Here is a 16,315-nt window from a genome sequence, read left to right as displayed (position 1 = left end):
TCCAGCAAAAACTAATCAACTCTGAAGTCTTCTCCCGCTCCTGAACCTTTCCATATTGGCATATAAGTGCACATTATTTTAGCATATTTTCGGCCGTAACTTTAGTCACCAATTATTTCGAGTTCAGTTTGAGAAATGGCGGCGGCCGCTTGAACTTCTAAAATGACATCAACTCGTTATCACAACAATCGAACCATAGAACTTGCATCCTTAACTGTTTGTTTCGAGTACATTCGTAGCTTAAGAATAACTCTCAAACAAAAATATTTCATGCGGCTGTTAACGTTCCTTCAAACATCAAAGAAAGGTAATAATAAACTCGGGCTAGAGCATCTCATTCTCAATAAATAATATTTCATCAACGTAACACTGATGGTAGTTTAGGAGACTGTTAAATTTAGACTAGAGCCTAGTAGAGGATAGGCTATATGAAACTCCGATAATATACTACTACATAGTACTACTACATGTATACTGTAGTAGGCCTAACTTAGGCTAGTCCATGTTATTATAATATTAACCAAAGCTAGCCAAATTAAGGCCTTAAACCTGATGTGAGCAACTAGTTGTCCACTGGATAACCATCAAAGCTTTTGAAGGGATGTTGGTTGTCTGAACAGAAATTTGGTCATCTTAGACAATCTGACGTGGACGATCTTTACTTTGCCCCGATTTAGAAGTCAAAATTGCAAAACGAATTTAGTCCCTGATTCCCATTGTACAGTCTTCCCAATCCCTCTCATTACCAAAGCAATTTAGTTCCTCTGGCCAGTCCAACAAGGACTGGTTGGATGAACTAACCCTACTAAACCAACTCACATTACCCCAGCCCCCACCCCTCCAATGCCCCCTATTTGTTGCTTTCTTCTGTTTTATTATAGGCACAATGAATCACCACGTTGAGGTTGAATCAATTCACTTTTGAGACTTTAAATGCTGAAGTAATATCAGGTTAGGTGTCCTAGGTCTAAGTTCTTTATGTGCAAATTTAATACATTTATTTGTTTTATCGCCAATTGTGTACAATGGGAAAGGAAGTCAAATGTATAGAATTTTTTTTTAAACGCAAGTTACAGAGTTGTGTGTAATTTCTGAATCCAGCACATTTGGCCCAAACTTCCACACCAGTTCATGCATGTGTGACCCATTGGAAGAGTGTTTTGCTAAAGTGAAAGACTAGGTCTAGTATCTCACAGAATTACCATTAGTTTACTTATTTTCATCGTTGGGATGAAGTTGATCATGAGAGGTTGAAATTGTTTGAAGTGTAGCCTAGGCCTGTAACATCAAATCACAGTAGTCATATTTGTCATTTTACAGGTGTCCTTGCCCTTCCAAGTACATAAAGGATGGATAGGTTGAACAAGACAAAGGATGACATTTCATCCAAACCTCTGGATACGAGGGAAATAGTTTACACATCACTCTTGTTGCTTGGATTTGTTCCTAGGGAGATGGAAGATAAATACAATATTCCATTCACAAGGTAGGTGTTTGATGAAAAGTCCTAATTTGAAACTTGTTAGTAACATTTTCAAAATACTGATATTTAGTCATCTGAATCTGTGTACAGGTATTATAACCCTGAGGTTGGAGCAATGTCTGCTGAGGGCAAACATTCTAGAACTCTTTAAAACACTATGGCTTGTTTCAGAGGGGTTTGGTAAATACATATACTTGACAAAATATGTGTAAGTGTAGTTGGATTTATTTTGTGTTAGAATGTATTTGTAAAATCATTTATATTATAAATAGGTAAACTATTTTACATAAACATTGGAAACCTCATTATGTACTTTCTTGCTTTTTTGAGAGGTGTTATTTTCTCAGCTGTACATTATGTCTGTTTTTGTTTCAGAGATATGTTCAGTCTGCCCAACAAAAGAGGCTTTGAAGTAGTTATGCAGTTTCTCTTTGAGAGGTTGAACCCTGCTCTATCCCGAGAGAGATTCAGGTGAGACACTAGAAAAAAAAAAAATTAGGGATGAAATACAACTTCTATGGAATCATTACACTTTGTGTGTTACAACAACGTGCTATTAGTTATGTACAGTTTACCTACCTCTTGACCAATCATGTTCAGTTTTAAAACATTACTACTCCATGTTAGCTGTTTCTCTTACTCACTGTTTGCTGTTTCCCATACTCACAGTTTGCTGTTTCCCATGCTCACTGTTTGCTGTTTCCCATGCTCACTGTTTGCTGTTTCCCATACTCACTGTAAGCTGTTTCCCATACTCACTGTTTGCTGTTCCCCATACTCACTGTTTGCTGTTTCCCATGTTTGCTGTTCCCCATGCTCACTGTTTGCTGTTCCCCATACTCATTGTTTGCTGTTTCCCATGCTCACTGTTTGCTGTTTCCCATACTCATTGTTTCCCATACTCACTGTTCCCCATACTCACTGTTTGCTGTTTCCCATGCTCACTGTTTTCTGTTTCTCATACTGTTTGCTGTTCCCCATACTCATTGTTTGCTGTTTCCCATGCTCACTGTTTGCTGTTTCCCATACTCATTGTTTCCCATACTCACTGTTTGCTGTTTCCCATGCTCACTGTTTGCTGTTCCCCATACTCACTGTTTGCTGTTTCCCATGCTCACTGTTTGCTGTTTCCCATACTCACTGTAAGCTGTTTCCCATACTCATTGTTTGCTGTTTCCCATACTCACTGTTTTCTGTTCCCCATACTCACTGTTTGCTGTTCCCCATACTCATTGTTTGCTGTTTCCCATGCTCACTGTTTGCTGTTTCCCATACTCATTGTTTGCTGTTTCCCATACTCACTGTTTGCTGTTCCCCATACTCACTGTTTGCTGTTTCCCATGCTCACTGTTTGCTGTTTCCCATACTCACTGTAAGCTGTTTCCCATACTCATTGTTTGCTGTTTCCCATACTCACTGTTTGCTGTTCCCCATACTCACTGTTTGCTGTTCCCCATACTCATTGTTTGCTGTTTCCCATACTCACAGTTTGCTGTTCCCCATACTCACTGTTTGCTGTTTCCCATGCTCACTGTTTGCTGTTTCCCATACTCACTGTAAGCTGTTTCCCATACTCATTGTTTGCTGTTTCCCATGCTCACTGTTTGCTGTTTCCCATACTCACTGTTTGCTGTTCCCCATACTCATTGTTTGCTGTTTCCCATGCTCACTGTTTGCTGTTTCCCATACTCACTGTTCCCCATACTCACTGTTTGCTGTTTCCCATGCTCACTGTTTTCTGTTTCCCATGCTCACTGTTTGCTGTTCCCCATACTCATTGTTTGCTGTTTCCCATGCTCACTGTTTGCTGTTTACCATACTCACAGTTTGATGTTCTCATACTCACTGTTTGCTGTTCCCCATACTCACAGTTTGCTGTTTCCATACTCACTGTTTGCTATTTCCCATAGGTATAGGTTCAATATAAACCATTTCTAAGATAGTGGACAGTCAGCAGTCAGTCTGTTAATTGACATCTGGTGAGCCTCTGAGCAGATCAATAGTAAAATGTGGAATCTGTGTAAATGAATAACATGCAGTAGAATCAACAAATAATATTCATTTGTGTAATTTCATAATCTTACTAATTACACTGTTCTGCAACTGATTCAAGTACGCCCACCCACGACATCGGGATTGACAGGGTTTACTCTTGACCTGTAAGATCTCAAGAAAAGGTAATAATGTAATTCTCCAAAACATAATTTAATTATTGTTACTACTGTTTATGCATCAGTTACTAGGGAAACCCCTACTATATCCAAAACAATGTATAATAAAACATGGTTAGAGTGAATATTGGACACTTGAAAACAGCATATAAACTTGTAATTCTGTTGAATTAATAGTATTTGAGGCTTGTTATATTATTAGGTCATTTTACTTGTTTCCCTCTTTGAGAGCTCAAGAAGACTTACACTCTTAAGATTTCTAGTTATCTAGCTATCCAGTGCTAATGTCAGTGGATGATATTCTCATTTCTCATCAATTTTATGATATTTCTTTTGCAGACATTGCTGGCCTATCCTTGATAAGAAGCAGGAACAAACATTTAGAAAAACTATTAGTAATTGGCTAACAGAAATATCAAAGGTAACCTATCAGTGGATATCACTATAAATGTTAAAGCTTATTCCATTGGGACTGCATGTTTGCTTCTTTGTCTGGGAAAACGTTTTAAAGAGATTGCCATATCACTTGATGGTTTAGAATTCTTTGTAGTTGTTACATCTTATGTGTGTGTGGTGTAGTATTTGTGAGAGACCAGTTGCAGTCTTACCTCGAAAATGCAAGTGATCTGTGTTGTCATAACCTAATGTAGATGCAATCACTCTTTTACAAATGATATTTTCTTGCAATGTGTACCACTGTGTTTGCCTTGCTAGATCTTTCAGTAGCCAAAACATAATTTTAGTTTATGCAATTTGAAGTTATGGAATTCATAACAAAAACAGGGTTAGGGATTGACTATAACAGCTAATTGATAGTCACATCAGGTTAATTTGCCTCCACCTTCCCCCACCCCCATTTTTTTTTATGTTACATTTTTTTAAGTTAATACATGACATCAGTTCAGAAATGATATTAAATAACATAAGTCAACTCTTTCTGTTCATCACAAAGACATGGGCAATGCAATATAGTTAGGTGAGGGTGTACACCACACAGACAGAGGGCAATGTAATATAGTTAGGTGTTGGTGTACTCCACAAAGACATGGGCAATGCAATATAGTTAGGTGAGGGTGTACACCACACAGACAGAGGGCAATGCAATATAGTTAGGTGAGGGTGTACTCCACAAAGACATGGGCAATGCAATATAGTTAGGTGAGGGTGTACACCACACAGACAGAGGGCAATGCAATATAGTTAGGTGAGGGTGTACACCACACAGACAGAGGGCAATGCAATATAGTTAGGTGAGGGTGTACTCCACAAAGACATGGGCAATGCAATATAGTTAGGTGAGGGTGTACACCACACAGACAGAGGGCAATGCAATATAGTTAGGTGAGGGTGTACACCACAAAGACATGGGCAATGCAATATAGTTAGGTGAGGGTGTACACCACACAGACAGAGGGCAATGCAATATAGTTAGGTGAGGGTGTACTCCACAAAGACATGGGCAATGCAATATAATTAGGTGAGGGTGTACTACACAAAGACATGGGCAATGCAATATAGTTAGGTGAGGGTGTACACCACACAGACAGAGGGCAATGCAATATAGTTAGGTGAGGGTGTACTACACAAAGACATGGGCAATGCAATATAGTTAGGTGAGGGTGTACACCACACAGACAGAGGGCAATGTAATATAGTTAGGTGAGGGTGTACTACACAAAGACATGGGCAATGCAATATAGTTAGGTGAGGGTGTACTACACAAAGACATGGGCAATGCAATATAGTTGGGTGAGGGTGTACTCAACAAAGGCATTGGCAATGCAATATAGTTGGGTGAGGGTGTACTACACAAAGACATGGGCAATGTAATATACTTATGTGCAGCTGTAGAAAACAAGAAACGAATGGCATGAGTCAAGTTTGTGAGCTCTGAACAGTGTACTTGTATGATTATTATGCATTATAACAATAATCCCACAAATAGGATGACCTGTAAATGCCTTTGCTGGTTAGCTTGGCAGTTGAGCAGGTTAAGTCCAGTGAATACAGTTGGTCCGAGAGCCCCTAGTGGCTGGAATATGAGGTCCAATATTAGAACTGTCTCAGAGAAATACAAGGAAGGATCTATTGAAAATTGAATAATTTTGATAATGTTCATATCACAGCAATGTTTATCCTCTGTAAGAATTCATTGGCATTAAACTTTAATATCTTATTTTATAATGTTTTAAGCAGAATAATGACTGCAGTTCTCTAATCATTTACGTTTTGCAATAATGACTTCACAGGAGGATGAAGATGCTAACCTGCCTCGGATTGTTCCGTCTCTCTTCATGTCTCCCGGTGGCGACAAGTTTTACACTTTGCTGTTTTACTTCACTAGTTTCGTGATGGTGAAAACTTGTAAGAATGATCATGGTGAGTTTGCTGCATTTGGTCAAGCTGTGTTTCTATGTATCTTTTCATATGGCTTACAGTGTAATTAACTTCACTGGATTACATCATAAACCTGTGGTAATGGAGAGACAATCTTTTACTGTTTGGCCTTCATGAAGCCATTGGTTAATACCCTGAAGCTGTCGCAATATGTTTAACTATTATGTGTGTTTGGTTAATGAGTGACTAAAAAATACCAATCTATATCCTTTTAAGGTTCACATTGCTTTTACCATATATGTATATATAATTATATATATATATATAATTGAAAATATAATGAGTTGGAAAATATAATTAATGAGTTGAAAAATATAATTATATATATATATATATATATATATATATATATATATATATATATATGTACTATACAAGTAAGCAATGTTCCATTTAAGATCACGGCTGGAGGTCAATTCTTCTTTGTCAGTATCAAGTTTCACTCTGACGTTTTAGTTCAGTTTTTTTCAGATGCATAGAGCAGTTGGGTTAAAGCTCTCAAATGAGTTGACCAAACAACAAGCAGTTCATTTGTAGTAATAGAATTTTATAGTCAAACCCTGTTACATCGGGCTTCTTTAACAACCAAGGTTATGATTCGAAACACTTTAAATTCCAGGTTGTCTGAGGACATTCCTGCGTAGAATTTCCCTCTAGAAAGAATATCAAGGTTTTTCTTGGGGGTCCTTTGGAATGTTTTGTTTTTAAGAATAATTATCACTCCCTCGATGAACTCAGATACCTGCACTTGCGAAGCCCAAAAAAAAGAAAAACATGTTTTCCATGTCAGTTGTCGTTCCTGCATGGTAACCATAATAATTTCTCTGACAGGTGTCAAGAGCAGAGATCTGCTTCACCACTGCACCATGACAGCTAATACTAGGCAGTATGCCCCTGTGATGGCGCAGACCATCCAAGCCTCCACAGTCACTCCGAGGAAGAAGTTCCTGAACGTCACACAGGAAACGGTCCATCTCCAGAGGCAATGGAAAGAATATGCAAAGTAAGTTGACATCGTCAGTCAATAATTAACAAAAACAATATCACAGATGAAATGTTTACTGTTTGAAGATATCTTAAAGGTGGAAGCAATTAATATCTGGGAAGCAGTTATAATTTTGCAAATGAGTTAACTGTTTACAGTTTATGACAGATATTAAGACTGCCTCTCCTCCTCTTTAAGTGTTTTCTACAGTACTGTCTGGATATTTGTGTCACTCCTACAGCTAAGAAAGCTGTTTACAGGAATTTCTGGTCGAATTTTTTTCTTATTTACATCCCTTCAGTTTACCTTAAATTTTATTGTACATTTTACATGCGCTCATGAACTTTCATGAGAGCGAACCTACCAACTTGATGGTAATTGATGCTAGTAACAACCGCATACAGGTGTTTCTATGCTTAGTACACACATGTACGTTTATTCTATATATACACAATTCACTAAATGACAATGCTCCTGTTGTCCCTGCAAATTTGTAATGACCTCTTTGCAGAAATGTGTAAAAAGAAGAAAAGGTTTATTATTAATATGTTTTTTTGTTGTTGCTATGTTCTGCAAATGAAAAGATGACATTTCTTTTAGTTGCAAGTAGACCAATAATAATTTCCCTGTTTCTTTTTCTTTTTATCTTCAGTGACCTTGTTAAGGCGCACAGATCTCTCTGTAAGAGAATCAGAGAGCTTGAACACTCAATAAAGGAAGAGGAGTCTAAGATGATCACGAACGCAGGATCCTCCGTCGTAAGCCCTGGAGTCGGACTAAGAGTACGTTCGTCGGGAATGACCGATGGGGAATGGGATGTACTAGCTGTGAAGCGAGCTCAGAGGATACAAAAGGTGTGGTCATTGAATCATTCAGAAATTTGTTCTTCTTATATACTGGATAGTCCACATGAAATAGTATATTTTACTTGATGAAAGAGGAGCATGCCGGTGCAATATGCATTCAGTTTATACTATATATCCTTTCTGAGATACCAGCATTTGGAGTGGACGTGCTTTGGACCAAATTGCTTCCAGTGATAATGATATTTGTATTTTGTTGAAAATGTTGGCAAATTTATCATTGGTGGAGTGGGGTGGTGTTAATGTGTACACTATGTTACTCCCCCTACCGGTGCAACATGACATATGTAATCCTTTACTACTTGTAAACACTGAGATAATATAGTGATGTAATGGTAGACTTATTGAATGTCTGTTTACACCAAGGCACTGTTATCACCTGATTAAATGGTTAACATATTATTCCTTTACCTCTAACCCAGAGAACATGATTAGAAGTACTATACTCCCTAACACTATTATAACACAAGTAGACATACAATGAAAATATAAGTAGAGTATCTCCTGCCACGAGTATCACATGATTAACTGGTGAACATGAGACACTTCCTGACATAAATCTGATGTAACAGGAATTAATGTTAGAGGTATATACAATTCTTTTATTTTTTCGATGTCTGTTACTCATTACTGTTTCTTACATTACCGTTTCTTAGGTGCGAGATCTATGGCAGTCTGTGAAGGTCTGTTGCCAAGAGCAAGCAGATGAGCGGGCCGTGGTCGATTCCGTTACCTCAGAGAGGAGCAAGAAGGACCGCCTGGATGCAGGGGACCTTCCCGTTCAAGTACCGGAAATACTTCTTAGGGAATGTGAACAAGAGATACAAAGGGTACGTGCGCCCTCAATGTATGTTACCAAAGGAAAGCATTGGCCTAGCTGTAATGACCCTGGTGTAGACTCCAGTTACATTAAATAGTGTTTATATAGTCTAACAAATAAAACTCAAAAAGTGATGGCCCTGTACACATCTCACATTCTTTTATATTCAAGCTCACTCTCTGATATTCAAAATAGTCGAAAAAATAGTTTATATTTATATCTGTTTTTGTACATTTCTGCAAAGAAAGGGTCATTACATGTTTCTAGGAGCTTTGAAATAAGTGTATGTGTATATGTGGAATGGATGGAAATGTGTGTGTATTATGTATAATATATTAGCCAGCCAGGTGTATTTTCATTATATACAAGTCAGAGATATTTTCTATTAGCTACAGTATGAGATTGTTATTTTGACTAGTTTCTGGCTGGTCAAGAGACTTGTTCCATTTGAGTTCTCAGGCAGTATCATAGGATCTTACTTCTTGAACATATTCATGCACTTAGTGCGATAACCTATTTTTCATTTTACAAATATGAATTTTTTAGTTGAAAGATAAGGTTCAGAACTTCAGACCATCTAACTGTTATCACACGTCCATTGGCATTCATATGTCCAGTCCTGAAACTCAGTCACTTTGCATCTTGGTGAGTGATATTTTCTTTTATAGTTCTTGAAACTGTTCCCGAATGTATTTTGATCTTCCCTCAGAGGAGAATAAACAACGTTTATGATGGAGGGAAACTGGACTTAGTCTCCCTGATCAAATTATGGAATTTATCTCTTCGACTATATCTGGAGAAACTTAACGAAGGTATCTTTTCTTCTTTGATTTACTTAATGAGTTTGCAAATCCCAGTGTTTTGATAATAGTTTTTTTTTCCCCTTCTCAGGAAGATTTCTCAAGACTGCAAATTTGTAATCGTCTGAATTCCTGTCTCTTTTACAAACATTTTGACTGAAAAACTTGGGTTGTAATCAGTCCTGATTCTAGTTACTCACTTAAGTTATATAAAACTGAAAATATTAAAATTCACAGAGTTTAACAAAAGAGTAAATAGAGTGACTGACTTTTGCATATACCAGAAGAAATGCTGGTTTTGACTCCATTCAAGCATATAGTTTGGAGTGACATTCTATGTGCTGTAGCCATTTTGTTTCCTCATGCTTGGTTGGTATCCTACGTCGTGATGGATTAATTTTGAACATGATCTGAAGTGTGAGAGTCCATAAAGGTGTAGATCAACCTTAAGAGGAGGACATCAATGACTCCATATTTAGATAAAACAATATATCTCTTCTATATTTTCTGGCAATATTTGTTACATTGTATTTGTCTGTGATTTATTCCATTCTTTGTTATTTTTTTATCTCCACCAACTGTTTTGATTTCTTTTCTTGTAGCTCCCGTGCCTGATTTTGAGGAGAGGATGCCATCAGTGGTAACTCAGGTCCACACGCAGAATTCCCATCTTGCCAATGCTAGGGCTCTGAGGTAAAAACTTAAAAATAAAACCACTTGAAATGACACTTTGTCAAATTAATTGACGCCTTCTGTTGAAGCATCCAGCTATATGCTTAACCTTCTGGAATTGTACAAGCCGACACACTTGAGTGTTATGATTATTATTTGTATTATGATATATTATATGTATTATTTATGTGATATATTATGTGATATATTTTGTGTATTATGATTTACAGATTGCTCATTTTAGATTCCTCCTCACAGAATAACCATCTATATTATATATGTATATATGAGTGTTTCAGCTATGCTATACCTGAGGCTGTAAATCACTGCCCCCCCAACCCCCCTTCCTCTCCTCCCCATCACCCCCTTCCTCTCCTCCCCATCAAAATTGCACTGGTGCATTAATCTGACGATGTATATTTGGTCCAAGATGCTGCACTCCAATCTGCAAAGACTGAACACTATCTTTGTTTTATCTCCATGAAGGAATTCACTGGCTGAAGAAGTTCTACCAGATCTTCAGAAATCAGTCTCTCAGCTTCTCAAGTATAACGAGGATGGGGTGGAGTTACCAACTAGAGACAGGATGGTTAAAGCATCCCCACATCATGTAAGTCACATACGAAAAATGGTTTTAGCCAGAGGTATCACATCTGGGCAGGGGTAAGAAAATATTTCAATTAAAAGCCCCATTAAAAAGTTGCTGGTTTACACCTCTTGTTTGAGGCTAAGGCCTCCCCACACAAGTTTACAACTTAACCCCTGGTCATTGGTAGCTTGTCACACCCACACAAAGTGTGCACAATTCAATCAATCTCTCCTGGGGCACCACAGTACACCACATCCACGTTTCCCCTCGGGGACTCCCCATAGGGTGCAGCCACAACACCGGCCCACACAACTATAGTTACCTTGCAAGTCCCCATTTATACACCTGGCTGAAGAGAGGCAATGGAGGTAAAGTGCCTTGTTCACGGACACAACGTTAATGATCTGGTCAGGACTTGAACCTGCAAACCTTAGATCACAAGTCCACTACCTTAACCGCTTGACCACAACGCAGTTCACAAACCATGATGCATATCATTATAATTAAGAACATACCAGACTCTAACACTACACTCTTTCTGGTACCATTGTGTAGTTAATAATCACACAATCATGACAATGTACTTTTTCGCCAAAATTGTCAATAAACAGTCAGTGCAGACTATTAACGTAATCATAATGTAATGCATATGCACTGAACACAATTCTGATATAGCAAGTACACTACACAGTGAACACTTACAGCTGGACTCAGTACAGCGAAGTTCTACAGTAATGACTCAAGGGTTCTTGTTATATATGTCATCTTTGTTAAATATGAATATTTTCAGGGGTTGTGTTATTATTAAGCTCATCAACAAAGTTTCATAAAAAAATAAAAAAACAACAAAAGGGCAATCCACAGAGTTGCATATCTCATCGTTGGCAAACACTGATTTCAAATGAACAAATTTATTATTAGCTACGCAATCTGGCAATCAGAGGAAAGTACTACTTGACATTTCCATTATACTTGTGAAGTTTCCATGTCAATTCAATTTTGCCCCTTGGAGTTTGAGCAAAAAAAAAACACGAAAAAAATCACTAAATTTGCCCTTTGGTTCTGGGGTCCTGCGAGACAGAGATTTACCCAACTTCCGGTACCTTTCCACCAAGTTTGAAGTAAATCGGCCCAGCCATTTAGGAAAAATTTTTGACACAAAAATTGGACATGCACACAAACACAAGGACAGGTTTTGACCCCTCCCTCAGTCATGGACTTATGGTCACCCTGGGGTACCCCACCGTGGTAACCCCTCCAACTACTCATAGCTACTCAGGAAAAAATAACATTACCATGGCAACTGTTTCAAAGGAACTACAATATCACATCCTCCCTAAGGGTGTGGTGAGATAACAAGTGGTTGATGTTTAGGTTTAGTCTGCTGGTACTTTGAAGAAACATTGAACCTAAGTGATTCATTCCTGTCACTTATCAGAATGTTGATTTAGATGAGAGAATATAAAGACCAAACTGAAGTGGAACATTGCAAGGCTAGATTATACTGAGTACCTTCCAGAGGAAGAAAATAGTACTCTGGGAAAAATATGTCTTCAACGTTATAATGCAAAATCTACAGAACAAACGATGAAGGTAAAGAACTGTGTTATAATGTGTATATGTGACAAGCACATGTTGTGCATATTGTTAATAACAAAAAGTGGGACCAGTGACTGATTAGTCTGTAGTTACCCATTATGCATGTCTGAAAAGATTTTAAGACAAAAGAAAATGATTAAATTTAAAAATGTGAGATCCAGTCAATTATTTGCTATCAATAAATAAATTGTAGAAATGCATCTTCTGTCCTACACATACTAGAGTTTTTCTTTTGTAAATAGTGATGGAAAGTGGCTAATTTCTTCTCTCTCTAGTTTTTAGGAAAAGGGGTGGGGTTACTGCCGCCAACTCCACCCGTGTCATTTGAACCTGCAGCCTCATCCAAGGCCGGAGCCACTCCATTACGAAAAGCATCTTCCCTCTTTACAAAGTCTCCAGAAAATGGTAAACCATCTTTGTTTCTTCTCGTATAGTTTGAAATGAATCCATTCAGTTTTAAAACCAGTTAAAAGTCAAGAGATATTGTGTATTTATTTGTTACGTCTGCAAAGTGGAAGGATCTTTGTAGTTTTGCCGGTAAGTTTGTTAATTCCCGATGTTGTTAGTTTGTTCATGTTCTGTTTAATGTCCAATCATAAATCTTTCATACTCCAATGTAAATTGCGAAAATAAACTAAATATATCAAAGCAAACTTTCAGTACACTTGGTTTTGAAGATATTTGAAGGGTAGTGTTTGAAATAGTGAAAGATACTAACTTTCTAAGGAGAGAATTTTGATGAAGTGTGTATCTTTCTTATCAATACCTAGAAACAAGAGGAAAGTGTCATAAACAGTGTAATGTTCATGTTTCATTTCTCGTTTGTGGTATTCAGTTGGAACTCCTGAGGTTATGACCAAGCTTAGAGAATCTGTCATGGAAACAGCTCTAAAGAAAGCAGGCTTAGCCCAGGGTACCCCTACCAGCACCCTACGTGAGGTCAGAATACCATCAAAAAGGTAGGTTATTGTAACTTGTTGTATTGCTGATGTATATATATATATATATATATATATATATATATATATATATAGGAACTACAGCAAGAAGAATGTTTACCTTTGTCCACGTGTTTCATGTGACAATTAAAATGGAAGCTGTCAAAGACATTTGTTTGGAAATGTGAATCATCAGTGATAAACATTAAATCAGGGAGTGAATATTTATTTCTGATTCCTAGCCCGAGACAGGAGTAATATATGCGATGGTGATGGTGTGTGTGCACTTGTCTTGTATTCTGACTGAGGACTTGAACAAAGGAATTCCAAGTCCTCAGACGTCATATCAAACAAATTTCCAAGTCGTCCGACAAATTCTATTGTTCAGGGGTATTGTTAAGGTTCGGGGTACGTGGATTTGAACAAAGGTAAACAATGGGGTCCTCAGTCTCAATGCTAAAACATGCCTGTTTGCGTGTGTGTATGTGACACTTGCTTGTGAACACCGTAACTCAAAAAGTTTGGGGCGGATGAACTCTGTACTTGGTATGTGTCGAGTACAAGAACCCTATTCATTTCCGTGAAGTTCAATATTCAGTTGGGGTCAACAGAGGTCAAAAGTCTGAATACTTTTTAAACACAATATCTCAAAAAAGTTGTTGAACTTCATACTTGGTGTGTAGATCTAGCTTGGTGAGTACAAGAACCCTATTGAAAGTGGTGGAGGTCAAAGGTCACATGAAGTTAAAATGTGTCAACGGATGCAATCCTTGCAAACATGTTAACTCCAAAATAAAAGGTACAATTAATCAGTATTGAGTTCTACATTGCTATGATTTCTTTGGTGAGTATAGTTTGGTTAATTTCAGTTCAGTTTATTGAACTGGCCGAGTATAAAATAGATCTCAAGTGATCTTCAACGATGCATTTATAATCATCCAGGAAATAAAATCTGCTTCACATAGTGGATGCTTTAAACACACTCAAATGGCCCTTATCAGTTTTTACAGCTGAGCTTGAAGGACTCAACAGGGGTTCTTGGCCTCAAAATTGGCTCAAGGGATCAACAGGTCATCTCAATATTGGCCCTTTGCTCTGTGATTTATAGTAGATGACTTGGCTTTGGCAGTTAAGTTTGAAAATATTCACAATGAATATACAATGTCATGTAACACTCATTCATTAATAACAATTTAAAGGGGTGGTTGGTGGCAGAGCTGATTTGATACCTCAAAATTGTTAAAAACAAAAGATAAAGAAAATTTGCTCATAAATCTATGTGTCTATATTCACCTAGGAAAACTGTTCTTCCTGAATATTGAACAATTAGAATAAAAATTCTATACTGTAAAATCCTTACCAGTGTATGAAATGGTTGATGCTCACAAGATAGTAATACAAATAAGAGCTGGGAATCTGTGATCTTTTCTGGTTCTCACTTAAGTTTTGGACAAATTTAACTCACTTGCTCTACGTAAGTCAAATTTGTGAAATTCGGAGCAAATTATATGGCAAGGAATCCCAAAGCCAAGTGGCTTGAGGTTTTTTCTCATGTTGGAGCTTTTCTGTTAAGGACATAGTAAACGCTTTGTGCGATGTATGTCCTCCTTTCAATGCTGAAAGAAACTTGAAGAAAATGTTTGGCATTCTTTTGGGTACCAGGGTAAATTATGAGTTCAACCTGGTTAACCAGATTGAACTTGAAATGTAATGAGTATTTGGGTAGTCTGCTGTTTGTGTAATTGGCCAATAGGATGTAATGTTCTTCACGAAGACACAAGAAGAAGAACCTTAATTACTTTCAGCTGACATCTCTGTGACTCTGGTGTTTAATATTGTCATATGGGCTACTTTTACTCTAAATGTTATGACCCCAAAGAGAGCTTAGCCTCCCTTCAGTTAGAAAACAAAAATAAAATGTGGATGCTTCGCAAAAGTCAAAAAACACCTTGTGAATTGCAATTAACCACGTATCTTTAGATTTTGGAACGACTAATTTGACAATGGACACGTGCAAGAGAATGTTCGCCTATTTTTAGAAACATGTTTGTGAAACTGTCCTTCTTCGCAAAGGCACAACCAGACTGATCCACATTATTAAAATAATTTTCATTTTTCTATAAAACCGAATCTATAGTAGGTGTGTTTAGTCACGTTTACCTCCCACCAGAGGAAGTCGTGCATTATCTCACATACCTATCAGTATCCAGGTGTGTTGCGATGAGAGATCAGAAATGATAATTGCCCACCTGAGCCAGGGATAGAGATGTCAATCTGGCATATTTGTAGAATTCTGAAATGGTTTCAGACACCCCCTGCAGTGATTCGAGAAGTCCTGCTTTGGATCAGTAAACCCCTGAAGGAAAGCCTTCATTGTAACTAAACTAAACATCTTAAATGGTTGCATAGGTTTGATTTATTGTATGCTGAATGTCCCAGGTTCAATCCACTGGGATTCTATTCTGGAATTCCCTGACAGATTTACCTTCCTTCAAATCAAGAAACTAAAGAAAAATGAAGTCGACCAGTGAATTTACAGATTTATGGAAATTTATAGTCCCCCCCCACCTCCAATAAAAAATAAATAAGGAGCCTTGTTGTTATCTTTAAAAAATGATTAAAGACAGTAAAATATGTTATTTATCTTGGCAATAGTAAATAGATTACTTGAACATTATTGCAACAACAGGAGGGAGTTTTGGAACAAAATTTAGGAAAAAAAGAAAAAAGTATCCCATTTGTGACTTTACTGTTGTCAAAAACAAATAATTTGTATCAAAAAGGGGGGAGGGGGGAGGGGGGGAAGATAGCTGTTGACTTGATAGACCTGTAGTTTAAGAATGCTAATGGCACAGGGAAAGCAGAATGACTTGTAGTTGACAATTTGCACCTTGTAATTAAAATTAATGATGTATTTCCCAAGTCTGTATAATTACTCAGTCTCACAGCACAAAGCAGGAGAAATGATGTGTGGTGATAGAAACTGTTAGTCAGCTGT

The 16,315-nt window shown here is 37.5% G+C and overlaps 1 protein-coding gene across 1 annotated transcript in view; it reads left to right on the top strand.

The window, feature by feature from the left end:
• The first annotated feature begins 119 nt into the window (after positions 1–119).
• The window catches only part of LOC139978861 (uncharacterized), a 49,160-nt gene continuing 32,964 nt past the window's right edge, over positions 120–16,315 (top strand). The window contains exons 1-13 of the mRNA XM_071989393.1: positions 120–307; positions 1,321–1,486; positions 1,859–1,954; positions 3,994–4,075; positions 5,904–6,033; positions 6,883–7,054; positions 7,689–7,890; positions 8,556–8,729; positions 9,429–9,531; positions 10,122–10,212; positions 10,678–10,801; positions 12,655–12,784; positions 13,215–13,338. Coding sequence (XP_071845494.1) covers positions 1,350–1,486; positions 1,859–1,954; positions 3,994–4,075; positions 5,904–6,033; positions 6,883–7,054; positions 7,689–7,890; positions 8,556–8,729; positions 9,429–9,531; positions 10,122–10,212; positions 10,678–10,801; positions 12,655–12,784; positions 13,215–13,338 — 1,565 coding nt within the window. The 5' untranslated portion in view covers positions 120–307; positions 1,321–1,349. The remainder of the gene's footprint in view (positions 308–1,320; positions 1,487–1,858; positions 1,955–3,993; positions 4,076–5,903; positions 6,034–6,882; positions 7,055–7,688; positions 7,891–8,555; positions 8,730–9,428; positions 9,532–10,121; positions 10,213–10,677; positions 10,802–12,654; positions 12,785–13,214; positions 13,339–16,315) is intronic.

Source organism: Apostichopus japonicus, chromosome 13 (assembly GCF_037975245.1).
Source record: "Apostichopus japonicus isolate 1M-3 chromosome 13, ASM3797524v1, whole genome shotgun sequence".
In the NCBI taxonomy this organism is placed as follows: Eukaryota; Metazoa; Echinodermata; class Holothuroidea; order Aspidochirotida; family Stichopodidae; genus Apostichopus; species Apostichopus japonicus.
Note: the sequence above shows the minus strand (reverse complement) of the source record. Positions and strands in the feature narration are given on the sequence as shown.